At 38.5% G+C, this 26,627-nt stretch overlaps 2 protein-coding genes across 14 annotated transcripts in view; one reads left to right on the forward strand and one right to left on the reverse strand.

The window, feature by feature from the left end:
• PDE8B (phosphodiesterase 8B) overlaps nucleotides 1–12,627 on the forward strand; it is a 258,917-nt gene extending 246,290 nt beyond the window's left edge. For all 9 annotated transcript variants that reach the window (XM_060093065.1, XM_060093072.1, XM_060093067.1 and 6 more), the window contains 4 exons: nucleotides 5,200–5,320; nucleotides 7,317–7,484; nucleotides 9,859–9,988; nucleotides 12,518–12,627. In XM_060093065.1, coding sequence (XP_059949048.1) covers nucleotides 5,200–5,320; nucleotides 7,317–7,484; nucleotides 9,859–9,988; nucleotides 12,518–12,627 — 529 coding nt within the window. The remainder of the gene's footprint in view (nucleotides 1–5,199; nucleotides 5,321–7,316; nucleotides 7,485–9,858; nucleotides 9,989–12,517) is intronic.
• Nucleotides 12,628–15,611: 2,984 nt separating this feature from the next.
• WDR41 (WD repeat domain 41) overlaps nucleotides 15,612–26,627 on the reverse strand; it is a 47,398-nt gene continuing 36,382 nt past the window's right edge. Inside the window, exons 9-14 of one of the 5 annotated variants that reach the window (XR_009531451.1) lie at nucleotides 26,024–26,208; nucleotides 23,057–23,178; nucleotides 22,135–22,223; nucleotides 21,041–21,174; nucleotides 17,047–18,061; nucleotides 15,612–16,239 (exon numbers count right to left, since the gene is read on the reverse strand). Coding sequence is in view for 2 of the 5 variants with exons in the window: in XM_060093075.1 (XP_059949058.1) it covers nucleotides 17,909–18,061; nucleotides 21,041–21,174; nucleotides 22,135–22,223; nucleotides 23,057–23,178; nucleotides 26,024–26,208 (683 nt within the window). In the remaining 3 variants the exon portion in view is untranslated. Of the gene's footprint in view, nucleotides 16,240–16,413; nucleotides 18,062–21,040; nucleotides 21,175–22,134; nucleotides 22,224–23,056; nucleotides 23,179–26,023; nucleotides 26,209–26,627 lie in introns of those variants that run through there. The other 4 variants (XR_009531452.1, XR_009531450.1, XM_060093075.1 and 1 more) reach the window with 4 other exon arrangements.

A 26,627-nucleotide genomic window follows, 5' to 3' on the forward strand; every position in this document is an offset into this window, starting at 1 on the left:
CATCTGCAAACTGTGACAGTTTTACTCCTTCTTTTCCAATTTGGATTCCTTTTATTTCTTTTTATTCTCTGATTGCCATGGCTAAAACTTCTAAAACTATGTGGAATAAGAGTGGTGAAGGTGGGCAACCTTGTCTTGTTCCTGATCTTAGTGGAAATGGTTTCAGTTTTTCACCATTGAGAACGATGTTGGCTGTGGGTCTTTCATAATGTCCTTTATTATGTTGAGGTAGGTTCCCTCTATGCCTACTTTCTGGAGTGTTTTTATCATAAATCAGTGTTGAATTTTGTCAAAAGCTTTTCCTGCATCTATTGAGATGATCATATGAGTTTTATCCTTCAATTTGTTAATATGGTGTACCACATTGACTGATTTGCGTATACTGAAGAATCCTTGCATTCCTGTGATAAACCCCACTTGATCATGGTGTATGATCCTCTTAATGTGCTTTTGGATTCTGTTTGCTAGTATTTTGTTGAGAATTTTTGCATCTATGTTCATCAGTGATATTGGCGTGTAGTTTTCTTTTTTTGTGACATCTTTGTCTGGTTTTGGTATCAGGGTGACACTGGCCTTGTCGAATGAGTTTGGGAGTGTTCCTCCCTCTGCTATATTTTGGAAGAGTTTGAGAAGGACAGGTGTTAGCTCTTCTCTAAATGTTTGACGGAATTGGCCTGTGAAGCCATCTGGTTCTGGGCTTTTGTTTGTTGGAAGATTTTTTAGCACAGTTTCAGTGTCAGGGCTTGTGATTGGTCTGTTTATATTTTCTATTTCTTCATCGTTCAGTCTTGGAAGGTTGTGCTTTCCTAAGAATTTGTCCCTTGCTTCCAGGTTGTCCATTTTATTAGCATATAGTTGCTTGTAGTAATCTATCATGATTCTTTGTATTTCTGCAGTGTCAGTTGTTACTTCTTTTTCATTTCTAATTTTGTTGATTTGAGTCTTCTCCCTTTTTTTCTTGGTAAGTCTGGCTAATGGTTTATCAATTTTATCTTCTCAAAAAACCAGCCTTTAGTTTTATTGATCTTTGCTATCATCTCCTTCATTTCTTTTTCATTTATTCCTGATCCGATCTTTATGATTTCTTTCCTTCTGCTAACATTGGGGGTTCTTTTGTTCTTGTTTCTCTAATTGCTTTAGGTGTAAGGTTAGGTTGTTTATTTGAGAATTTGTTTCTTGAGGTAGGATTGTATTGCTATAAACTTCCCTCTTAGAACTGCTTTTGCTGCATCCCATAGGTTTTGGGTCATTGTGTTTTCATTGTCATTTGTTTCTAGGTATTTTTTGATTTCCTCTTTGATTTCTTCAGTGATCTCTTGTTTATTTAGTAGCATATTGTTTAGCCTCCAAGTGTTTGTATCTTTTACAATTTTTCTATAATTGATATCTAGTCTCATAGCATTGCAGTCAGAAAAGATACTTGATTAGATTTCAATTTTCTTAAATTTACCATGGCTTGATTTGTGACCCAAGATATGATCTATCCTGGGGAATATTTATTCCATGAGCACTTGAGAAGAAAGTGTATTCTGTTGGTTTTGGGTGGAATGTCCTATAAATATCAATTAAGTCCATCTTGTTTAATGTATCATTTAAAGCTTGTGTTTCCTTACTTTCATTTTGGATGATCTGTCCATTGGTGAAAATGGGGCATTAAAGTCCCCATTAAAGTTACCCTTTTATGGCTGTTAGCATTTGCCTTATATATTGAGGTGCTCCTATTTTGGGTGCATAAATATTTACAACTGTTATATTTTCTTCTTGGATTGATCCCTTCATCATTATGCAGTGTCCTTCTTTGCCTCTTGTAATAGTCTGTATTTTAAAGTCTATTTTTGTCTGATATGAAAATTGCTACTCCAGCTTTCTTTTGATTTCCATTTGCATGGAGTATCTTTTTCCATCCCCTCACTTTCAGTCTTTATGTGTCCCTAGGTCTGAAGTGGGTCTCTTGTAGACAGCATATATATGGGTCTTGTTTTTGTAACCATTCAGCCAGTCTGTGTCCTTTGCTTGGACCATTTAATCTATTTACATTTAAGGTAATTATCAATATTTATGTTCCTATTACCATTTTCTTAATTGTATTGAGTTAGTTTTTGTAGGTCTTTTCCGTCTCTTGTGTTTCCTGCCAAGAGACGTTCCTTTAGCATTTGTTGTAAAGCTGGTTTGGTGGTGCTGAATTATCTTAAATTTGCTTGTGTGTAAAGGTTTTAATTTCTCTGTCTAATCTGAATGAGATCCTTTTTGGGTAGAGTAATCTTGGTTGTAGGTTTTTCCCTTTTATCACTTTAAGTATATCCTGTCACTCCCTTCTGGCCTGCAGAGTTTCCACTGAAAAATCAGCTGATAACTTTATGGGGATTCCTTTGTATGTTATTTGTTGCTTTTCCCTTGTTGCTTGTAACATTTTTTCTTTGTATTTAATTTTTGATAGTTTAATATGTGTCTTGGCATATTTCTCCTTGGATTTATCCTCTGTGGGATTCTCTGTGCTTCCTGGACTTGATTGACTATTTCCTTTCCCATGTTAGGGAAGTTTTCAACTATAATCTCTTTAAATATTTTCTCCGACCCTTTCTTTTTCTCTTCTTCTTCTGGGACCCCTATAATTCGAATGTTGGTCCGTTTAATGTTGTCCCAGAGGTCTCTGAGACTGTCCTCAATTCTTTTCACTCTTTTTTCTTTATTCTGCTCTGTGGTAGTTATTTCCACTATTTTATCTTCCAGGTCACTTATCCGTTCTTCTGCCTCAGTTATTCTGCTATTGATTCCTTCTAGAGAATTTTAAGTTTCATTTATTGTGTTGTTCATCATTGTTTGCTCTTTAGTTCTTCTAGGTCCTTGTTAAACATTTCTTGTATTTTCTCCATTCTATTTCCAAGATTTTGGATCTTTACTATCATTTCTCTGAATTCTTTTTCAGGTAGGCTGCCTATTTCCTCTTCATTTGTTTGGTCTGGTGGGTTTTTACCTTGCTCCTTCATCTGCGCATATTTCTGTCTGCTCATTTTGTTTACCTTACTCTGTTTGGGGTCTCCTTTGTGCAGGCTGCAGGTTCATAGCTCCCGTTGTTTTTGGTGTCTGCCCCCAGTGGGTGAGGTTCGTTCAATGGCTTGTGTAGGTGTCCTGGTGGAGGGGACTGGTGCCTGTGTTCTGGTGGGTGGGGCTGGATCTTGTCTTTCTGGTGGGCAAGGCTGCATCCAATGGTGTGTTTTGGGATGTCTGTGAACCTAGTATGATTTTAGGCAGCCTCTCTGCTAATGAGTGGGGTTGCATTCCTGTCTCACTAGTTGTTTGGCATGGGGCATCCAGCACTGGAGCTTGCTGGCTGTTGGGTGGAACTGGGTCATAGCGTTGAGATGCAGATCTCTGAGAGAACTCCCACTGATTGATACTACGTGGGGCTGGGAGGTCCCTGGTGGTCCAGTTTCCTGAACTCACCTCTCCCACGTCAACAGCTCAGGCCTGACACCAGGCTGGAGCACCAAGACCCTTTCAGCCACATGGCTGGGGTAGATGCCCCTGGATGAACACTTGTGAGAAGAGCTCAGAATTATCAAGATAGTGGTCTTGGCAAGTGAAACCACAAGAGAAGAGGCCTGTGCTATGCCTGGTCCTGCTGAGCAATTTTCAGACTTCAGCTCATTCTGGCAACAGGGCGACTGGGTCGGCGACGTGAGGCAGGGTGGGGTCCGTGAGGCGGGTGGCGCTCAGCTGCTGTGCAGCCTGTGGGGCCTGGTCGAAGCCCTCAGGGAAGGCCAACAGCGGCCTGGACTCCAGCCTCCTGCAGCTGTGGCCTCTTTGGGGTTTCCCTCCCGGCGTCACGTCGCTCTCACTCCTACTTTGGCGGCTGTGCCTTTACCCTGAGCTGCTTCAGAAGGCGAGCACTCCCTGCTAAATGTCATAGGTGCTGCAAGGACATCATCATAAAGATGTACACAAACGTTGACCACATAGATTTCTTTGATGTGCAGCCAGCCCTCCTCCATTCTCCGCTTAGACTGTTCATCTTTTTAAACTCCATCTGGTCTTCAGTGAGTTCATGAAAATGTTTTATACACTGCAAAGCACTCTATAAATATTGATCATACTACTAACAAATATAGCAGATATTTTTATCCTCTCAAAAGGACATCCTGTCTTTGGTGTAACCTGAGGAAAATGTATCCTTTCCCATCTTTCCCCAGCTCAATTTTCAGTCACTTAAAATCCTAACTCATGAGGAGACACTGTTCCACAGTCCCAGCAGAGCTCCTGGAGTCCACAGGGTGGGGCAGGTTTCCCCTCTGGTGAGTTGGCCAAATGTGAACAGATAGGAGCAGTTCCTCTTGCCAGCCACCACCCTGCCATCAAGCTATGAGTATTTCCTACATAGCACCCGCCAGGCTGGCGTGCAGACCCCTGAGAAAAGGCAGTATACAGGGATCTCAGAGCTCACTCAGGCCTCAAGGATGACTTGTCAACATGAACCTGAACCCATCTGTTTGGTCTCCATAAACCTGAGAAAATATGGAGACCAGTTATTCCACCTTCAACTGAAGGCTTCATCAGTATCAAGTATTGTTTTTAAAACTTTCATAGGAAGAATTCTTGCCAATAGCCAATTTTATTCAGTTCCCCATTCTGGCTCTTGAAGTTAGAAAAAGATGATAGGAACTGGGTGATTTTGAGCAGGGTTGTTGCTCCTTCCATTACAACTTCTATCTAATTGCAATCTAGAGAACTGCTCATTATTTGGAAAACTTTCTTCCAATGCCATCATCAAAAGAAATAATGACACTTCTCTGTAACAAGAATCACTGTGTCTGCACTGAATGCCATGGGACAGCTCACCAGGTTGCTGTACTAGCCTTGTAGGGAAGGAACTTGTCATTTCCTTTCACCTCACCGTTTTGATATTGCCAAGGGAAGGTAGAAGGGAATCACCTTGTGAAATAAGTGCCCTTGGGACACTTATTTCTTTTTTTTTAATATTCATAAATCATATGAAGGTCAGCTGTCACTGGGGAAAATGGAATAGTGTCACCAAGTCCTGGCTTAGTAGGAAGATGAGCAGGTAAACTTTTTTGTGATCTTCACTCATTAACTCTGTGCCCCTAGCTTCCTCCTAGATTGTGGGAAGTGTGGTGAGATGGTAGAACAGTTCTAATTCGGGACATGATATGAACAAGGCACTTTGTCTTCTGGTTATTTTAGGAACCATTATCGAACACTGCGCCAGGCTATTATTGATATGGTTTTAGCAACAGAGATGACAAAACACTTTGAACATGTGAACAAATTTGTGAACAGCATCAACAAGCCAATGGCAGCTGAGGTAAGCATTTCCCATGTAATAAGATACACCAGAACGTATTTCCATTAGAGCCTACTCTGGCCTCAAAGCATTTTCTCTCCATCTTGAATACAAGATGGTTATTTGCTTGGAGTTGGTAAAGAAGGCTGAAAGTACTGGTCACTTGTTTTCCCTAAGGACAAGAATAGACTGAGAGTGTCCACAGCAACTCTGAGCTCCTTGAAAGAAAGGCCCTGACTGAGATAAAGCCAGCTGTGACAAAAGTAGGCCCAGTCTATGATGAAAGGAGCCTGCAGACAGCAGAGACTGGAATAAATAGTAGCATTTTAGGGGATTCAGAGCCTTTCTAGTTCTCTGTTCTTTGAGCTCTTGGGAGACCTCAAAATTAGATGTTTTAAAGAACTATAATCCTGCTGATTTGCATTAAAAGCCTATCAGTATCTAAAGACTATAGAAAGTTAAATTGGGAGTGACTAGTTGAAAACAAAAATACAAATCTTTCTCCTTTTTAAAATTTACTGATGTACCTTAGACCTGCCTTAAGTCCCTACAAACTTGGGTTTTAGGAACATGGACATAAGTTCACATCTCTTACTGTTTAAAATGAGATCAACTGCCCTCTCATACCATAAAGCTGTTCATAGCCCCATAAAGTTAGAAAAGCTTTTCACTCATTCCTGTATGAGGGGTGCATATGTGGATGAATGAGGAGTAGTTGTCTTAGATGTAACTTGATCAGTAAGGAAACTACCTGTGTAGGACCCATCACATGACCAGCCTGGATGGAGGAACAGTGTCCACCTCACCTGTGTTCTGCTCCATCCCCCAGGGATTCCACAGCACAATGCCAGGACCCTCTCCTTCCACAGAGGACTTATGGGAGCAAGGATCTGGGGATTTAAGAGGGGGAAATTAAACAGAATCATAGAATTTAGAGTTGGGAAGGTCATCTATCCAAGTAAGCCCCCAACTCTGTTGAGATTTATGTACCGCAGTAACTATAGCAAGCAGTATCTTCCCAATGGTAAGTAAGCAAAATACCAACCTTCAGAATATAATTCTGCCCATTGATGGTTTAATAAATAGGTCCAGTCCCAAAACAAAACAAAAAAATCCTTAAATGTCATACAGTCCTTCAGCTTGGCAGAGTTCTGGAGAGCTAATTAGATGTTTACACAGTCAGTTCTATGGTATCTTTGAAATCAGGGAATCGTAGTCTTCTAGGTTTTGTATAATCTGCCTGTTGTCACATTTACATAAGCCTACTCACAGACCTGGCCACTTGGCTCTGGACCGCTGACATCCATCACTAGGTAGGTATTAGTGTACAACCAGTCTTTTTAACATGGCTGAACATACCTGCTCCTGCCCTGGCCCACTTTCTGCTCCTAGTACCCCCAACACATGTTTCACCCTCCCTACCACCCAGCCAGAAGAGCAGCCTGGAAAGCATGAGTGGACACATACCTTAAGAGAAAGAACAAAGTGGGAGGAGGTGGGTAACTGGGGGTGGGACAGAAGGTCACAGGAGAGAGGGAGCTATCAGGCATATAAAGTAGAAAGAAGTCAAGAAATAATTGAAGGGTCACATGTATGTGGCATTTCCCCATCTTTAATGTATTAAGAAAGTGGAATTTGTGCTTTTACACATTTCCTAATAAAACTGGGAGAAAAGCTCTCCTTCCTTAAGATTACATACCAAATTATTAAAAACAAAACAAAAAAACCCCTGCTTTGTAGCAGCTACCTCTGGGGAAGAGAATGAAAGTGAGGTTGTGGATGGGTGGTGATAGGGACTTTGACCTTTTAAGCTCTGTGTGTTTGTATTGTTTGACTGCTCCCCGTCCCCAAGAATATATCAGTGTATCATATATGGAGTTAAGGATGGGAAGGCCTCCTTCATCAAGTCTCATGCCTAAGTTTGCCTGGGTGACTGCCATCTAATATCTGGTCAGCTGGCCCTTGTGGGCTTCACCATCATATTGAAACAACCCTGATGTGACCATCTGTTTTCCAGATTGAAGGCAGTGACTGTGAATGCAACCCTATTGGGAAGAACTTTCCTGAAAATCAAATCCTGATTAAGCGCATGATGATTAAGTGTGCTGACGTGGCCAATCCATGCCGCCCCCTGGACCTATGTATCGAATGGGCCGGAAGGATCTCCGAGGAGTACTTTGCACAGGTGTGCTGCCTCTCTAGGGAAGCTCCACCTCCCTTCTGGGAATGGCCCCGGGTCACAGTAAATAAATGACTCCTCCCTGGAAAGCAATGGCTCACCCCTGCCTGGAACAGAAATCTGGTCCCTCACGAGACTAACTGATGTGGCTGGTCACTGAGTAAACTCTCTCTAGGGGAAGGGGGATAAACTGAGCCTTTGGAAGTATCTTTTCATCCTCAAATTTTTAGATCCTGAATTTCCACAAAAACTGGGAAATCCTCCATTCATTCACTAGATTATCATCTATCTCCACAGTGCAGTCTGGGGAACATAGACATAAGACACATCTTTGCCCATGGGTAGCTCATAATACAGTAGGGGAGGGAGATAGACATAAACAGGTCCATACATTGGTAAATTAAAAACAAATGAAAGGGCTTCCCTGGTGGCGCAGTGGTTGAGAGTCCGCCTGCCGATGCAGGGGACACGGGTTCGTGCTCTGGTCCGGGAAGATCCCACATGCTGCGGAGCGGCTAGGCCCGTGAGCCATGGCCGCTGAGCCTGCGCGTCCGGAGCCTGTGCTCTCCAACAGTGAGAGGCCTGTGTACCGCAAAAAAAAAAAAAAAAACGAGAACACTTCTAAAGGAGGTATATGTTAAGTCCTAAGAGTTCAGAAAGTTTTTTTTTTCTAGATAAAAAGGCTTTGTGGAAAAGGTGTTAGAGCTGGTGTTTTTGTTTTTTTTGAAGGATTTCAAAATTTAGAAATGGGAAAGGACATTCTGGGAGAATTCTGGGAGAACAAAGGGTTATAAGCAAAATTAGTAGGGAGGAAAAACAGAATTTTTATATAAGGAAAACAGCAACTTTGGCAGTGTGAAGAGGAATTAAAGGAGAATAATGTAGTAGACCACAAGATGCCATTTAAAAGAGGCCTACTTTCAAAGAAGAGGCTCTAAGGACTAATGTTTATTATTTGTGATAGAAAGACAAACATGTCACAAGTAGCTACAAGTAATGCATTTGGGGACGGGGGGCGGGGAGGGGGGTTGTGTGCCTATATGGCTGGAACGTACCGCTGAGGCAGAGTAGAAGAATAGCTGATAATGTCTAAGAGGGTTGGCAGGGGCAAAGGCCAGCCAAGGACCCAGTAAGTTAGGTGCACTTTCAAGGATGGGAAGAGAGCCCATGAATCAAAGAAAAATAGGACAAGCAGTTCTGAGCTTGCCAGAGAGGGGGAAAAAACCCAAACCACTCCTTGAACAGCAGTGGCTATTTTAAGGCTGCCTAATCGACTGACCTGAAATGAGCAAGCTGAGCCAAAAACTGGTAGGAGGCCATTAACGGGGCTTCCCAGGACCCACAGAGAAGACTGAAAATCCTACTCCTAGTTATTCTCAAAGTATGTGAATGGGGAACGGGAAAGAACCACTTTTAAGTTCTTTAATGTAATCTCCCTGTTTAGGTGTCCTTTTCCCAGAAAGGAAAGTACTAATATTCACAAGACAATGTGACCTAAAAATCAGGTTACAAATGAGGTCTCTGATCAGCCAGCCTCTGGCTCAGCATACTACCAATAAATGTGGATCTCAATTTCAGCCCAGTGAATTATGACCTCATGCATATAAACATAGGTGCAAAATACTCAGATTTACACATATCTTGAGAATTGCATGACCAATACCCCAATCTGAAAAATCTCATAGTTTGTCATTCTTTGGAGTAAAACGTAGCTATTTCATGAAAAAAAGCTAGTTCAGCTCAACTGCCTAACTGCTTTTCATCCAGAGTACCATAATACGTTGGTGTGCAGCACAAGGGCTTTGTATGTATTTCCGATTTTGTCACACACAATATTAAAAAGACGTATTTTCAAAGGTCAAGTTTAAATAAGATTAATAATTCTTACTTTAATGAAGACATTCTTAAGTGAAACTGGCTTTCTTTTTAAACTGCAAGCATATGACAGTGAATAATATAATGACTTTGTACAGCTTGGCGCCAGTTCTTTGATTCATGCTAAGGCGTCAGCAGTTTTTAAACACACCATCGCTCCTGTACCCTCAGTATAAACGCCACTTAGTATTATTAGTGTTACTTTAAAAATAGTCTTGACCTTGCAATCATGAAAACAGATCTCAGAAAAGGGGGTACAAATCCTGAGATAAGTGCTTCAGAAGGGGCTGTAAGATAGCATAACACATTTGAGAGTCAAAAGACCTGAATCCAGTCACTGTAGCTCATCAGGTGGTTGTCTTATATAAGCCTCGGGACCTTGCAAAGCCAATTTCTTCACAGATACAACTGGATTATGACCCATTTTCACAGAGTGGTTCTGACAAACTAGATGTTACTGTGACAGCTCCTTATGTGCCCTACAGCCCTGTGTTATTTCTTACAGACTGATGAAGAGAAGAGACAGGGGCTACCTGTAGTGATGCCAGTGTTTGACCGGAATACCTGTAGCATCCCCAAGTCCCAGATCTCCTTTATTGACTACTTCATAACAGACATGTTTGATGCTTGGGATGGTAAGACAGTTCCTGTTTTGTTACCCACAAACAGAATATTTTGCTATACTTTATGGTGGTTACCTTTAATGACAGAAGCTGGGCCTAAAGGTGTAAACGAAATGTAACTTAAAAAAAAAAAAGTCAGCTGTTTGTGGCCAGGTATGGTGGGGGTGCATGAACACTTTGTGTGTCCTCAGCACAAACCATGTGTATGGAAGACTCAGTGGATGTTTGGTAACTGGATAAACAGGTGTTCAACTCTTCCAAGGACATGTTTACAAAGCTTACAGGAGTTTTATTCTATCATTAGAGGAAATTCTAGAGCGAACATAAAATATACTAAGTCTACTCTGAATCACAGATTCTTTTCGTAATATCAGTTGATAAACAGCTTTTCATTTTTTTGAGATCCTTTTTAATTTTTTTGAATTTAATTTTTATTTTATATAGGAGTATAGTTGATTTACAATGTTGGGTTACTTTCAGGTGTACAGCTAAGTGATTCAGTTATACATATACATATATCCATTCTTTTTCAGATCCTTTTCCCATATAGGTTATTACAGAACATTGAGTAGAGTTTCTTGTGCTATACAGATTCTTGTTGATTATCTATTCTGTATATAGTAGTGTATATATGTTAACCCCAAACTCCTAATTTGTCCCTCCCCCCGTGTTTCCCCTTTGGTAACCATAAATTTGTTTTCAAAGTCTGTGAGTCTATTTCTGTTTTGTAAATAAGTTCAATTGTATCTTTTTTTCAGATTCCACATATAAGTGATATCATATGATATTTGTCTTTCTTTCTGACTTACTTCACTTAGTATGATAACCTCTAGGTCCATCCATGTTGCTGCAAATGGCATTATCTCACTCTTTTTCATGGCTGAGTAATATTCCATTGTGTATGTGTACATATACACCACATCTTCTTCATCCATTCATCTGTTAACGGACATTTAGGTTGCTTCCATGTCTTGGCTACTGTAAACAGTGCTGCAGTGAACATTGGGGTGCATGTATCTTTTTGAATTACGGTCTTCTCTGGGTATATGCCTAAGAGTGGGATTGCTGGGTCATATGGTAGCTCTATTTTTAGTTTTTTAAGGAAACTCCATACCGTTTTCCATAGTGGCTGCACCAATTTACATTTGCACCAACAGTGTAGGAGGGTTCCCTTTTCTCCACACCCTCTCCAGCATTTGTTATTTGTAGACTTTTTAATGATGGCCATTCTGACTGGTTTGAGGTGATACCTCATTGTGGTTTTGATTTGCATTTCTCATTGAGTGATGCTGAGCATCTTTTCATGTGCTTTTTGGCCATCTGTATGTCTTCTTTGGAGAAATGTCTATTTAGATCTTCTGCCCGTTCTGATTCTTTTGATACAGAGCTGCCTGAACTGTTGGTATATTTTGGAAATTAATCCCTTGTTGGTTGCTTCATTTGCAAATATTTTCTCCTATTCTGTGGGTTGTATTTTCATTTTGTCTATGGTTTCCTTTGCTGTGCGAAAGCTTTTAAGTTTCATTAGGTCCCATTTGTTTATTTTTGTTTTTATTTTCATTACTCTAGGTACAAGGTGGATCCAAAAAGATACTGCTGCGATTTATGGTGAAGAGTGTCCTGCCTATGTTTTCCTCCAGGAGTTTTATAGTAGCCAGCCTTACATTTAGGTCTTCAATCCACTTCAAGTTTATTTTTGTGTATGTTGTTACAGAATGTTCTAGTTTCATTCTTTTACATGTAGTTGTCCAGTTTCCCCAGCACCACTTATTGAAGAGACTGTCTTTTCTCCATTGTATATTCTTGCTTCCTTTGTCGTAGATTAATTGACCATAGATGCATGGGTTTATTTCTGGGCTTTCTGTCCTGTTCCATTGATCTATACTTTTGTTTTTGTGCCAGTACCATATCATTTTGATTACTGTAGCTTTGAAGTATAGTCTGAAGCCAGGGAGCCTGATTTCTCCAGCTCTGATTTTCTTCCTCAGGATTGCTTTAGCTATTCAGGGTCTTTTGTGTTTCCTTACAAACTAAAAAAATTTTCACTCTAGTTCTGTGAAAAATGTCATCGGTATCTTGATAGGGATTGCACTGAATCTGTAGATTGCCTTGAGTAGTATAGTCATTTTCACAATATTGATTCTTCCAATCCAAGAACATGGTATCCTTCCATGTGTTTGTGTCATCTTTGATTTCTTTCATCAACATCTTATAGTTTTCAGAGTACAGGTTTTTTGCCTCCTTAGGTAGGCTTATTCCAAGGTATTTTATTCTTTTTGATGTGCTGGTAAATGGGATTGTTTCTTTAACTCCTCTTTCTGATCTTTTGTTATCAATTTTTAGTTAAAAGGACCTGTTCATATTTCAGAAACCAGTGTTTAATAACTCATCCTTCTCATGCTTCTGTGTTCACCTTAGGCCTAACCTAGGGTACCTCTCCTCCAATTCTGATCCCAAATTTGTCCCACAGAGCCCCAACCTTATAAATGCTCCTGGAATCTAACTTAACAGGCTTCTTTTTATTCTCTTATATCCTTGCAGCCTTTGCACACCTGCCAACCCTGATGCAACATTTGGCCGATAACTACAAACACTGGAAGACGTTAGATGACCTAAAGTGCAAAAGTCTGAGGCTTCCATCTGACAGCTAAAGCCAAGAAAGAGAAGGTGACCTCTTGCTCTACAAAGGGCACTGTGAATCACAGTAGTGTAAACAAGAGGTTTTCCTTTATAATGAAAATGACAGGTGTAGGTTAAGGAGCTAATGTTTAATATCTGACTTTGAATCATTCAACTTCCCAAATTTTATTTTTAGAAAATTATGTTCCATGAAGAAAAATGTACGTTCTTTTGAACAATCACTTAGTGACAGAACAAACTCATGGCAAAATCCTTTGCCCTGCTGTCATCCTGTCTGCCCTCATCAAACCCTGCAGCTGATTCACTGTAACTAGCAGGAGACATGCAGCAAAGACTTGGTGCCCACGAGCCCATCATCTCTGTGGATGATGGACCATGTAGCTTAGCTAGTGGTTTAGCTCATCTTTTACCATGAAAGTCACCATCACTGTTTAGCTTGACTATTTTCCTCAAGAGCATCAATCTAAAAGGTTCGTAAGAATATCTAAGAAAAAAAAAACATATAAAGTGAGCAAAACAACTAGGACCAAACTGCTGATAAATTAGCTTCAGAGCCTCCAAGGCTAGGTGGTTCTGATCAATGGTGTAACACCCAAGTTAGAACACAGTCTGTTTTGGCCTGGTGAGTGCCTTCTCTAGACTGGTATCAGCAGCCTGTGTAGTCGTCTCTCCTACAAAAGGGATTCATCTTAACAGAAAGCCAACCATGATGGGGAAGGAAGTGACATCTTGTCTGGGGGGAATCCAAGAGCTTTTTCCCTTTATTTCTGGTTTACAGAGGCAGTTACAAGGCTCTATAGTAGGTATTATATACAAGCCATTAATCTGAATGCCCTTGGACAAGCTTTTTTAAAAAAAAAAATTTATATACATTTGCTGTTTAAAATTTTTATTAAAGCAATCTAAATTTTCTGGGTTTAAGTCCATGGAGTACGTTGTGCCGAGTACTGAGGAGACAGAGGAGGTTTCAAGGTTCAGATGTTTTTAACCTATCTGTATTTAAGATCATGCCATTTTGCTTTAATGATGAAAAAAAGATTGCAAGGTGTGTAAATATATCAGAAAATAGCATATGGGGAAGCAGTAAATACTATTTTAAGCTATTAATTGTATGCTAAAAGCTTCTAAAGCACAAGTGCGTATTTTTATACAGCTCTTTTCACAACTTTCTGTGGTCTACATGAAGTCAGACTTGAGATTTTCTTTTCTCTTTTACCAGCCAACCCTTCTCTATGTATTATAAATTAGAGAGTCTTTCAAAATTCTCTGTACTTCATGCTGCATTTCTAAGAGGTATAAACAAACAGAGACTAAATTAACTGAACCAGTAGTTAGTTACTTTTTTCAAATGAAAATTGGAATGCAGAACATGTGGAACTAGTACACAGGGAAAAAATTACTTATCATGCCAATGTTTTTTTCTATGTTTTGTACCAACAAATGGAAACATATATATGACAATTCCATGCAAAGAAATGTACCTAAATTATTTTTGTTAGATGGTAAGAGAACTTGCTTGGTCAGGACAGCAGCTAGCTTTGTATTGTAATGCTGCACTAAGTAAATGTGATGAAAATGTTTTTGTGAAGTACTTGTAACTAAATTCCTACAGCCATTTTTCATTCCTAACAGCTGTTTTTATTTTACCTCTTTGGCCTAAATTTTTCATAATTTCAATATTTCGGTTTAGTGTTCTTTATTTCATGAGTCACACGCTTTGTTTTCAGAACACATTAAATTCAGGATGTCAGAATCCCATTTTAAGGAGCTAAATAATTTGCCTAGGCTTCAGAAGCTTGCCTGAGGCAACGACACTCTTTTCTTGACCATCTCGCTTTTGGTTCCATTTGGTAAGTGACATTCATCAGATGTCTGACATTCTTCTATGTGAATGTCTGTTAGAGCTGACTCAGTATAATTTCAAATTAATTTCATATGAACACTGCCAGGTACTAAAGCTTTAGCATAGCTCTGCTCTTTATCAGTGTAATCTACTATGGTGTAATCCTCTACTGAGTTGCTAACTAAATAGTGCATTCCTCCAAATAGTCTTTCAGATGGTATGTGTATCAGATGAGTGAGTATAAACTATTATAATTATCTCTCATACTGAGCATAAGTCTGTGTTGAGGGGAACCCTATTAACTTAGGAAAATATAACATGATCTAATCTAGAGAGAAGTCACATTACTACTACTACTTAACCAGAAGTTAGTTATAAAACACTGTTACTGGGACCAGAATAACCCTATAATTTAACTAGGCTATTCTTTACTTCCAATTTAAGATTTTAAAATATGCTTGCCTTCAGAGTTAGGACTGGTTAGTCTTGTGGACAAAGAACAAGCCTCATCTATTAATCAGAACGCACTCAACTTGAGAAAGATAAATACAATGTCCCTCAGGTTTATGCTCTTGATTGTGTTATGTGAGTAAGCCAGAGAATGAGGTAATAAGGATATTTTTAAATAAAAATGACAAGGCCCACTGCATAGTATTACTTCTGGTGTTGCAAATATAACAGCACTGAAAGCTAAGCTAGGGAAATGGAAAAAATGCACATAATATTTATCGACCTCAGTTATAGTTGTATTCTTCTAATTTGAAAGTTCAACTTTTTGCAGCAGTCTGCATACAACTAGTAAGCAGCCATCAAGTCTGAGTCCCTGCTAGATTTTCCCATCTCACTGTTTTACTCCATCTCTGACCTTAGGGCATTCATGAAAGCAAAAACCATCAAGTTCCCGTGAATGGGTTGGAGGTTTTCCTCTAGATTTTAATAACAACAGAGGGACTCACAGTGGTACTTTCATCAGTACTATTTGCTCCCCCAACTCACCTGTGGTTTGTATCATTCACGTGAATAGATTACTATTACATAATACTAATCCAGAACAAATTAGGAAAAAAAGCAGTTAAGAACCTATGAATTCCTTTTATAATTCATTGAATATCTTATACAATTCAAGAAAACTTTTCATTGAATATCTTATACAATTCAAGAAAACTTTAAAACTCATGACCTAATAGTAGAATCTCCAAAGAAAAAGCTAGCTAGTAATAGGAGAAAGTCCATCTATGGAGGAAAATTAAAAGCCTAAAAATGACTCTGATCAATAATCTGATGCACTCAGACCAAAATGCATGTCTGCCTGGTTTAGGAATCCTACCCAGGTTCCAATTTCAGGATGAAAGATAAGCGGTGCCTCAGTATGACTGCTCAGATATGCCACGATAACAACAATCTGTTGGCTAAAAGGCAGTGCTAATTTTTCTATTCACATTCTCCTATTATATAATGGAGGTTACATAAATTTTATTATATTTCTCCATAAAGGTATTTTCATTGTGAATTAAAACAGAAACAATGACTATGAACATTATCTGGTTTTGCTCAAGGGGTAATCATACAACCCTTCTCTCTCATTCCAGTCATGTTCAATTTCTGTTTTTAAATTCGTTTACTGATGCTAATGAGAATTGAGCTAACTAACTGGAAGGCCTTACCTGACTGGGCTTCAGCTTCCTTATTTATAACATTATGGCACTGGTCTGGCATAGATGACCATAGCTCTTCCAGACTTTGTAGGTAGTTGAGGAAACAACAACGGTCAAAGGTAAAACTAGTGAAAAACAACAATTTACAAAGATTCCATTAGGGTGTGTGATGAACAAATAAATCCAGAAAGTGTTCTTTGAGAAGGATTAGTCCTCTGACACATCAGCCACCTGGTGTTTACTTTAATACTATTCTTTCATCAGCAGTTTAAGATTAACTCCACAATTAAACCCACCCATTTTTTAATGTATGGAACACTTTTTAATTTTTATTCTTTAGTACCAAAAGGGAGAAAGAGTGCTCTAAGGCTGATGGGGTGATGAAGATGAGTAAATCTCAGTGGTCTGCAAGAAACTCATAAGTGATGCCTGTCTCAAGCATTTCATATTTGAGCCAATGGTAAGATCAATCAGGCACTTCAGAAACACTGTAACTTTACTGAACTCGCTCTCATCTCTGGCATATATGAGGGGCAGCTGCTGGTCTATTACCAAGAATCTAGTCAATAGCTGTTCAGGCTAGGGGGAAAAAATACACCCTAATAAGATTCCTCCTGATTTGAGTTTATAGGGATTTTAGTAGCTAGAATTTTTTTAAAAAAATGATTTAAACAAATTAGTTGGCACCAAAAAAAAAAAAAAGCTGTAGTTAAAACAGTGAGAGATTCAGGTTTGCTTCATATTTAGAACATTGAGAGTTACTAAAGACCCAAGGGGATTTGTAGGAGAAAGGATATATTTAAATTTATCACAAGAATTCTTAATCAAACAGGCTCTAAAGAAAACCAAAGAATGAAAAATACTGTTATTTCTATTTCTACCTCCTCCCAGGGTCTAGGTTCAAATTAAGAAGCTTAAAATACAACACTCACCACTTCAATAGCAGCAAAAAGTACAATTATTATGGAATCTTCATTTCCTACAGGGAGGAATCTTCATTTCCTACAGGAAAACTTCCTCAGTTTTCTGGATATCTCAAGGTTTAAATTCAAGATATGCTACATCCTACCTATTTACTCTTCACTGGATTTTTTCATTTTTCTCCCAAAATATCGTCTATAATGATCATGTATATTTATGTCCATAAAAGTAGGTTCCTTGAATAAATCTTTAAAAGAATGACAGGTATAGTTAAAATACTAACTTTGGAGAACAAAGTCAGGTATTTCAAAATCCAAAAAGGCTAAAGGAAAGAAATTACATGTAATATTTTAAAAATCTAATCCCTTTTGATGAATAAAAATTTAGTTAGAGGCAATATAATTACATTAAAGAGAGTGAGAGGTTCCAAGTACTCTTCTCCTCATTAAACATAAGCTCATATAATTTCTGGTGTAGAACCTTTTTCAAAGCATAAAAAATTTATCTCTATGAGGACACCGTGGTATAATTTAATTCTGCTTCAACAGGTATATGTGATGAATTCTGAAAACTTCACTTTCTGAAAATTCACTGCTGAAATTAGACCCATTCCTTCAATGGTTTCAGGTAACTGTTATGTGAAAAGTCAAATGAAAAACTTGTGCTATATTCTTTGGTGAATGTACTAATACCTGAGAAGCAACTTGTTGCTGGTTTGCAGCCCCAGAAAAAAGAACTCAAACAATTGGAATTTTATGGAGTAACAAGAAAAAAAATTACAAAATTTAAGTGATTAATATAGTAATGGTTTTCAGAGTATTACCCCTGTATTTACTGTTCAAGGTTCATGCACAGGTGTTCAAATTCCTTAAACTAAACAGCAAGATTTAAGTCACCATTCTCCTCTAATTTTTGAAATAACTTTAAGCTGCGCAATCCAGATTCTCGTTCTCCATTTTTCCACAAAATAATGAGATGATCAGCAGAACATGTCACTAGTCCATGATCCTCAAAGTACAGAAACATCTGTAAAAAAAAAATTTTAATTACTGATTATAGTAACTTCAAGGAGAAGAGGCTAATACTAACTAGATTAAGACAGGTGCTTGTTAAAATGTGTACCTTGGCGACTTCTTTGGATCTGACTGTAAAACTCCGTATCTTTCATGAGAAATGTTATTTTTAAGTGTGAGTGATAATCACATACAAATGCTAGACCAATATCTAGTATTTTAAATATCAGAACTTTGTAAATACTACTCAACTACAGAACTATAAATAACAGCTATTTTTGTAAAGTACATGAATTCCCGAAGTATCATCTAAATTTTACCATTATCTAATTCCTCAGGTATTGGTTTTAAGATTTTTGTCAGAAGTCCCAACAAACCTGCTTTAATCATTTTTACTGGCCTTCTTATTTATGCAAAAATGGCCACCAATAAAATGTCTGAATTCCAAATTCTTCAAGATAAACAATGGCTTTAGCTCTCTATATAAACAGAGACATAATCAATCCTTAAGCATTTACTGAGTGTCATCTATATGCTTATGGTCCCTACCCTCAAGAAGGTTCTAATTCAGTTGTGAAAACCAAATCATAGTTGAAACAATAAAGGGTACCAATTAAAGATGATGTAATCAGGTACTAAATAACATAGTTCAGGCTATGATTTGCCACGGAAATGCAGAAAAAGGAGGCATAGATCAATAATGAATGAAATTGTCAGAAAAAGCTTCAAAAACATAAAACTCTCCAAATAAAAGGAAGGTCATTCCCAGTGAAGGAACAGGCTGGAAGGTAAGAATAGGAAAATGGAATGTTGATGAGAAGGCAGCATGCATCCTATGGAGTAGAGAGCTGGTATTAGAGAGGAGATAAATGAAACTATGAAAAGGATGAGCTCTTTGAGGGAAAGAGTGAAATATAGGAGAGAAATAGGATGCGAGTTTTCTAAGAAATAACTCATACATTTCTGAAGATAGCAGGAGAAGGGCTCAGCTGATGATGTAGGAGTGAGGGGTGGAGACCTAGCAGAGCAAAATTCCTCAGGAGATGGAAAAGTTAGAATTCAATAAATACAGGTAGATAGGATTAGGCTTAGAGAGTAAGGATCAAAAGAAAAAAGGAACGAGAAAATTCAAGAAAGAGCCAAGATTTTCTCAGTGAAGCCAGAGATACTTTTAAAAAGTAATTAAATGTCAACACTTCCACTCAGGAAAATTTCTAAGAATCGAACACTTCCATACAATGACAAATGTGCCACACCATTTAAAAACCTTTAATAAGTTCCTACTATTTAAAACAAAGTCCAGCGACTTCCCTGGTGGTGCAGTGGTTAAGAATCCACCTGCCAATGCAGGGGACACAGGTTCGAGCCCTGGTCCAAGAAGATACCACATGCCGTGGAGCAACTAAGCCCGTGCGCCACAACTACTGAAGCCCGCGTGCCTAGAGCCCATGCTCCACAACGAGAAGCCACTGCAATGAGAAGCCTGTGCACCGCAACGAAGAGTAGCCCCTGCTTGCCGCAACTAGAGAAAGCCCGTGTGCAAAGACCCAACACAGCCAAAATAAATACATAAACTTTTTATGTATGTATGTATTTATGTATGTATATATGTATGTATGAATTTTTTTTAAAAGTCCAAACTCCTTAGCCTTACATTCAGTAATCTGACCCCAAACTACTTTCCCAGCATTATCTCCTACTGTGTCCATTCATTGGAACACAGTCCTCCAGCCTAGCCAACCTGCTCCTTGCCACCAAGTAGATTCTTTGCCCTCCTGTCTACCACATTCCATCCGCACAACTCCCAAAGTTAAAAACAAAATGAAAACAACTGGGCTACCTGGCAGAGGAAGGCAAAAATGAGTAAGATATAAGTACCCAAAATCAGGGAGCTTATGGTCATAAGACTATCTTAATCCTACCTAAGCATCAAGGTTCAGCTCATATTCAGGGCCATAATATTTTTATATTATATCTCTTTGTAAACTCCAGTGTCTAGTGTAGTGCCTGAAATACAGGAAATGCTAATAGCAAGTGTTGTGCTGTTGCTTCTAAGTATAAATGCACTTTCAAATGAAAAACAATTTGTTCCTCCCTGGCTATGAAACAGGGAAGAACAATTTAAGAAATTCATGAGACTTCCCTGGTGATCCAGTGGTTAAGACTCCATGCTCCCAATGCCAGGGGGCCTGCAGCACGCGGGAACTAGATCCCGCATACTACAACTAGGAGCCCGTATGCCACAACAAAGATCCCGCATGCCGCAACTAAGACCAGCACGGGGGGGGGGGGGGGGCGGGGGGGGGGAGGGAGCAGGGGAGGAATTTAAAAAAAAATTCATTACTTAGGGCTCTGCTTATACTGTTACCAGTTCCAATCATTTCTTTACCTCGACTGGTCTTATTCCTTCTTCATTACAGGCAATAATGCCTGTAGTAAATATTAAAGTATTTGAATATATTTATAACAAGTTAGAACTTTATGCATCCTATAATTCTCAACTATTATTTTCATATATGCACAATGACAGTCAAGACATTGGGTTTCACTAAAGCTAACAAATTATTATCCTCCAAAGGGAGGTAAAAACAGTACTCTGTTCATGAATTTGATAAACGTCCCTGGAATTAGATTCTATAAGGCTTTACCTCTACATATATAAGCACAACTCTCCATGTACCATCTATTTAATACTGTTATATATTCAACATTATTCACACCGTCCTTATTGTCAGCTATCTACCTACATCTCATAAGTAATAGTAATTAAGCGATTTTTTAGAAGCAAGACATTCCTTCTTCAAATCATTTCTCTGTAAAGGGAGATCCTAATGGCACCTACTATATAACCTATCCCATTCCATGTTTAGATTCCACAAAAACCTACAGATAAGAGAAAGTTTAGGTCTTTATGAGACCAAATGAAAGAAGAGCAGTGAGATGCAAAAAGCAGGAATTCTCTGGACATTTATATGCCTATTAAAAATAATACCTCCACAGATGATGAGTGTCCAATTAAATCTCCAATAAGCTCTAGTGAACATGAAGTGGCATTTTCTTGTTGTTTTTTAACAGGGTGGCTGGCTTGTTTATTTACTCTTCCAAATCCCCACATGTTAAAAAAACCTAGAAAAACATAGCCATTTCAGTCATTTTCGAAATTACTGTGCTCTTTTCTTATAATAACAATGTAAAATCAGAAAAACAAAACTTAAATACAAAAAGTGTTCCCCACTTATTTTAGTCAAGGGCTAAGTGAGCGGATGGTACCAGGTACTATGCTAATGTTTTTTAAATATGTTACTTCGTTTCCTGTTAGCTACCCAGGTTTGTTGCTCATCTCTTTTTATTGTCCCTACTCACGCACTGGTGAAGGTGTGTTAACGTGAGGAAAAGGCAATGGGAATCAAAGAGAAGAGAAATGAAAGGCCTGAATGGCAATGAGGTGGGGCGGGGGTGGGGGAGGTCACAACTCAGATTTATGGATAAAGGGTAGACAAAAAGCAACATAGGGATGTCCCAGAGCAATGCCCTATGACTTCAAATAACCAGAAGAAATTCCAGAGGTACCAGCATCTGATTTCTTATGCAAAGGTTGCTAACTAACAGGGATTTTGTTTTTCAAATCAAACGCCTGAAAAATCAAAGAGTTCATGAGATTATGATATAAATACAAAAATGTTTATAAATAGAGTTCTATGTTAATGATAATGCTTTAAGGCTGAAAGAACTTTGACACCTGATGATACAAATTCTGTCTGTGTACCAGACATAATTACAGACAATATAAATGAGTAAATAGTTCATTAGGCCTTTTGGTCAGTCAGATTACCAGGAATAATAGTTTCCCCTCAAAACAAAAAAATCCTGGTTGACTTGAATTGAAATAAACAGGTAGTTCTACAGTAAAGCAATATTTAAATGTGAATCCTAGATCCCAATTACCAAATGCTTCATGTAAACATCTGATGCTTATTTGGAGCACACTGTATATTATTCTGTGGTTACATACCACTGCCTTTCTTCTGTCTTGCATATGAGAAAAAAAAAAAAAGCAAGACTACCTTTTTGAGAAAAGATACTCACCTGTTGGTACAGGTTCAGCTGCAAGCTGCTGTTTTTCTCGTAACTCCCAAATGCGTACACTGCCATCTTCTGAGCATGAGATTAACTGCCTGTCAGAAGAGAAAATCAGTGATAAAAAGAGCACCATGGAAGGCCAATGCTAAATTTGCAGTGCAAGAAATCAGTGGAGCCCTCAACTGCTTTTATTCAGCTCTTGGCAGGAGCCAATAAAAATCACAATTTATCAATATGGCTTTACAATGCAAAGTAAAAGCACTGCTCAAGAAAGGCACACATTATATTGTTACATTGGTTCAAATGTTATAAATATGTATCATTTCCATTTTTAAAAATGCATTCAGGAAACAGGTTACGAATTACAGTTTCACAATATCCTGAGAAGTCTCATTCCTTCCTCTCACTGTATCTCTTCTCAGGGCACCTCTCACTCTAAAAGTATCCTGCATAGAAAATAATTCTATTTCCTTCGTATAATTCATCCCTAGAAACTCAACAACCAAATCTACCCTGAGGGGAAAGCCCTCGGTTGGTAGCCTTAGCCAACAGGAGACTACCATTTAATTGTAGCCGTAATCAAACACCACCACCAAAAAGGTGGGTTTGTGGAAAATATAAAAAGAAAAATTAGTACACAGTCAGTGCCCAAAAGTCTTTTATCTTTTAAAATAAATACCGAATTTTAAATTATCTCTTCTTATAATGAAGTTCAATGTAATTCATTTGAACCTTGCTTCTTGTAAATTTCATAATATATTGCCACAGACTCTTCTGTTAAGACAGCCATGGGGTATTCTCCATTTCCAAAAGAACATAACAGGTTAAGCCATGGAGCCAGGTGACTTTGCCCCTTGAAAAATTACACTGGTGGCCCTGGGAACTATGCATTTCTTTCACCTGTTACAGAACTGACGGAAACTTGTACCTGTTTGGAAGTTTGGCAACGTGCAGGACATTGGAGTCATGTGCAGTTTTCTGGCAGGCAATCACACGCTTCATTTGAAGGTTATACACGTATAAACCCCTTCCAACTGCAACAAACACATTCTGGGGGGGGGCAGGGGGGAAGTTCAGTAATGGGCATAAAACTAGTACTTACCACTACCTGGTGTGAGATCAGAAAGCCATTGTTACCTTCCCTATTCCTAGCCTTCAGCCCAAATTATTGTACTGCCCTCTGAAATCCAAAAATATCAAAGCACAAAGGAAAGTTCAGCATTTAGAAGGTGGAAGGACACAACTGCTAATACAGAGAAAGCTTTGTATATTATACCCCACAGCATCGCTTTCTTCCTCATTGAAACGTGACAGCTAGAGAAAGGAGCTGTGGCTGACAGACTGGCCTGCAGTGGAGGTGGAGCTGCTGAGGTACAACCTAGGTTTTCATCCACATAATACTATATCCTTGGGAAAACTACTTAGCTTCTTTCGCCTGAAAAATGTGAGCAAAATTACTTGCACTCCACATCTTAAGTGTCACAAAACCTATAAAGGATACAAAAAAGCATATGCTATAGTGGCATATATACAGTGGCTTCACAAAAACATTTTTCCAAATGTAGTGTTAGAAACACCTTTTTACTAAAACAGCTTTAATCTTTTGAAAGTACTTTCACCAATATTTACCTTACTTCAACCTCACAACATCTCATTAATGTAGGAAAAGCTATTTTCCAGAATAACAAGTCAAAATAAAAAAAGATTAATATCACACAAAAATGAGGACGTGAGAGTTTGATATTAGAATCCAGGTCATGTTACTCCAGTCCCTTACTCTTGCCTCATACCATACCACCTAGCTTCTGAAATTATTTTGCAAGTCACTAGACTTCTGGTAGCTCTTGTCTTAGAATCATTCATTCTTACTCAGTTGATATGCCAGTAGAAAGACCTTTCAAAAATCCTTTTTTTTTTTTGCCTACCTGTTCTCACCAAAGAATACTTCTCATGCAGCCTCAAAGGCTACAACGCCAACTCAGACCTACAGTATCTCGACCAAAACATGCCCCCCAAGGCTTACCAGAGTTTAAATCTGGAATGATCCCCTTGACCCTCAGGATTGGTATTCTGCATGTAGCAATGCAAGCTGAAGACCAGTGCCATGAGCATTAACGAGAACAGCTAGCCAACTTGCTAAAATCTAGCGCCCTGGGTGACATTCAATGCAGAGAAACCTCAGAAACTAGTTATATGGACCAGGAAATCTGTGCAGAGTTTAAACAATTTATCCAAAGTCACAAAATTATCAACACAACTAGAGAATTAATAAGCTTTGGGGCAGCCTTTACTCAACAGAATCACTCTATCAATCACTTGTCATCAACAATGAATGGCCCCCCTGAAGAAAGAAAAAAACTCCAATAAAACAAAGAAAATTAGGGAAAACTGAGTGCTTTATTAATGCTTTATTAAGCATTTATAGCAGTTAATAACACCAATCAAAAAATTTTAAGATTAAAGAGAATACAAAATGCAAAACGTTAAACACTTTTACAAAAGTGAGAAAAAGGTATCAAAAATATATACAGACTTCCCTGGTGGCACAGTGGTTAAGAATCCGCCTGCCAATAAAGGGGACACAGGTTCGATCCCTGGTCTGGGAAGATCCTACATGCCGCGGAGCAACTAAGCCCATGCGCCACAACTGCTGAGCCTGCACTCCGGAGCAGGCTGAGCCACAACAACTGAGCCCGCACGCCTGGAGCCCGTGCTCGGCAACAAGAGAAGCCACCGCGATGAGAAGCCTGCGCACCACAACTGAAGAGTAGCCCCTGCTTGCCGCAACTAGAGAAAAGCCTGCACGCAGCAAGAAGACCCAACACAGCCAAAAATAAATAATTAATTTTTTAAAAAAGAAAGATAAAAATATATATACATATAAAATTTTTAGGGCTACAACTCTTAGAAATAGTTTTCATCTTTTCTGAGACTACTGTCTTATCATATTTACTTTTTTTAAAAAAATAAAATCGGGATATAAAGAAACTTAATCTTTAGGTATAATAGTGTTCTTTAACCTATTCTTACCCTACGTCTGTTTTAGTTTTGTTTTGTTTTTAAGGTAAGAGAGGTGCAAAGAAAGCCAAAACAAAAACAAAAAAACAGACCATGCTCTCCCCAACCAGAACACTATTACTGAATTTTTAAATAAAAATAACAAAACACATACAATTAGAAGATTTAAATAGTACAGGAAGGCATAAAATAAAGTGAGATAAAAGCCTCCTCTAACCCCTCTCCTCGAAGTTTATAACTCAAACATTTCTTGTGATTATATTTAGAAAAGGAACCCCCATTTTAAACATATTTTCTGAGCCCCTGAAGCTAAAAGAAGACATGTTCAGATCAGAGCCAAGATTCAGAAATCCATTGGCACTCATCTCTTACTGCAAAAAAGAATGTGAAGTGCTTCAAAAGCATCACTGCCAAGGCCTAAAGGATTGAAATCAGTAATTCTCACACAATCATCTTGCCCCATGATGCTAGAAGACTAAAGAAAGGCATTTCTGAAATTTTCAATTTCCTTTACTGCTCCAGGAAATGCACCAGAATCTTCAAAAGGATTCTTTCTCGAAGTGTTTCTTAGAACAATTTTAAGCATTATCCTCAAATCCTGTGGGAATATTTAATCCAACTCAAAATTTCAATAGGGTTTTTAAATCTGTGGCCATTTAATCACTTCCTTGCCTCAAAGATAAGAGCTAAGATTAAAATTCTTTTTTAAAGCAAGTGATGCAATCTTTGAAAAATATCAAAACATTTTAGAGCACAACGTGAACACACGGAATGATAACTTTCTATATGATCATGAGATTAAATTTTAAAAATGAGAAACTGGGCTTATTAAAACAGACAAGATTATAGATATTTTTCTCAATTTTTTTTTTTTTACCTCTTCATCCCATGTGAAATGATGAATAGAAATGTCATTTGGCTTTTGACAGAGTTTTATTTCTTGCTGAGTGTCCAGCTGTGGAGATGGGTCCCAGAAGTTGCGTTCACAGGCCTGCACAGTCCAGTCCAGGATATCCCAGATGATGAGCTCTCCAACATGGGAGCCAGTTACAAAACTCAAATCTAGGCAGAGTTCATATATGTCTCATTATTGACCATTTACCTAGGCTAAACATAAAAATGAATGAACTGTCTCGTAGTATTGCTCTATAAAATCACAATGTTTAGAACAGTGAAGTAACTAGACAAGCCAAACAGGAAGATTCTCAGAAATAGACTCAAGCTTACTTAGAAATTTAGTATGTGATAATGATTGCATTTCAATTCAGCAAAGAAAGAAATACCTCATGCTGGACTATTTGGTTAAGTATTTGGGGAATAAAAACAAAAGAACCTTACCTTGGATCATACACAGTGAAGAGAAGCTACACTTCTGTTTCTCCTTTACTCCCACACTCACCACGTGCCTGACACCAGATGCGTGGGGTTTTCCCACACCAGGCAATTCTGCGACACCAGCTGAGTGTCCCTACAATTCAACT

Source organism: Mesoplodon densirostris, chromosome 3 (assembly GCF_025265405.1).
Source record: "Mesoplodon densirostris isolate mMesDen1 chromosome 3, mMesDen1 primary haplotype, whole genome shotgun sequence".
In the NCBI taxonomy this organism is placed as follows: Eukaryota; Metazoa; Chordata; class Mammalia; order Artiodactyla; family Ziphiidae; genus Mesoplodon; species Mesoplodon densirostris.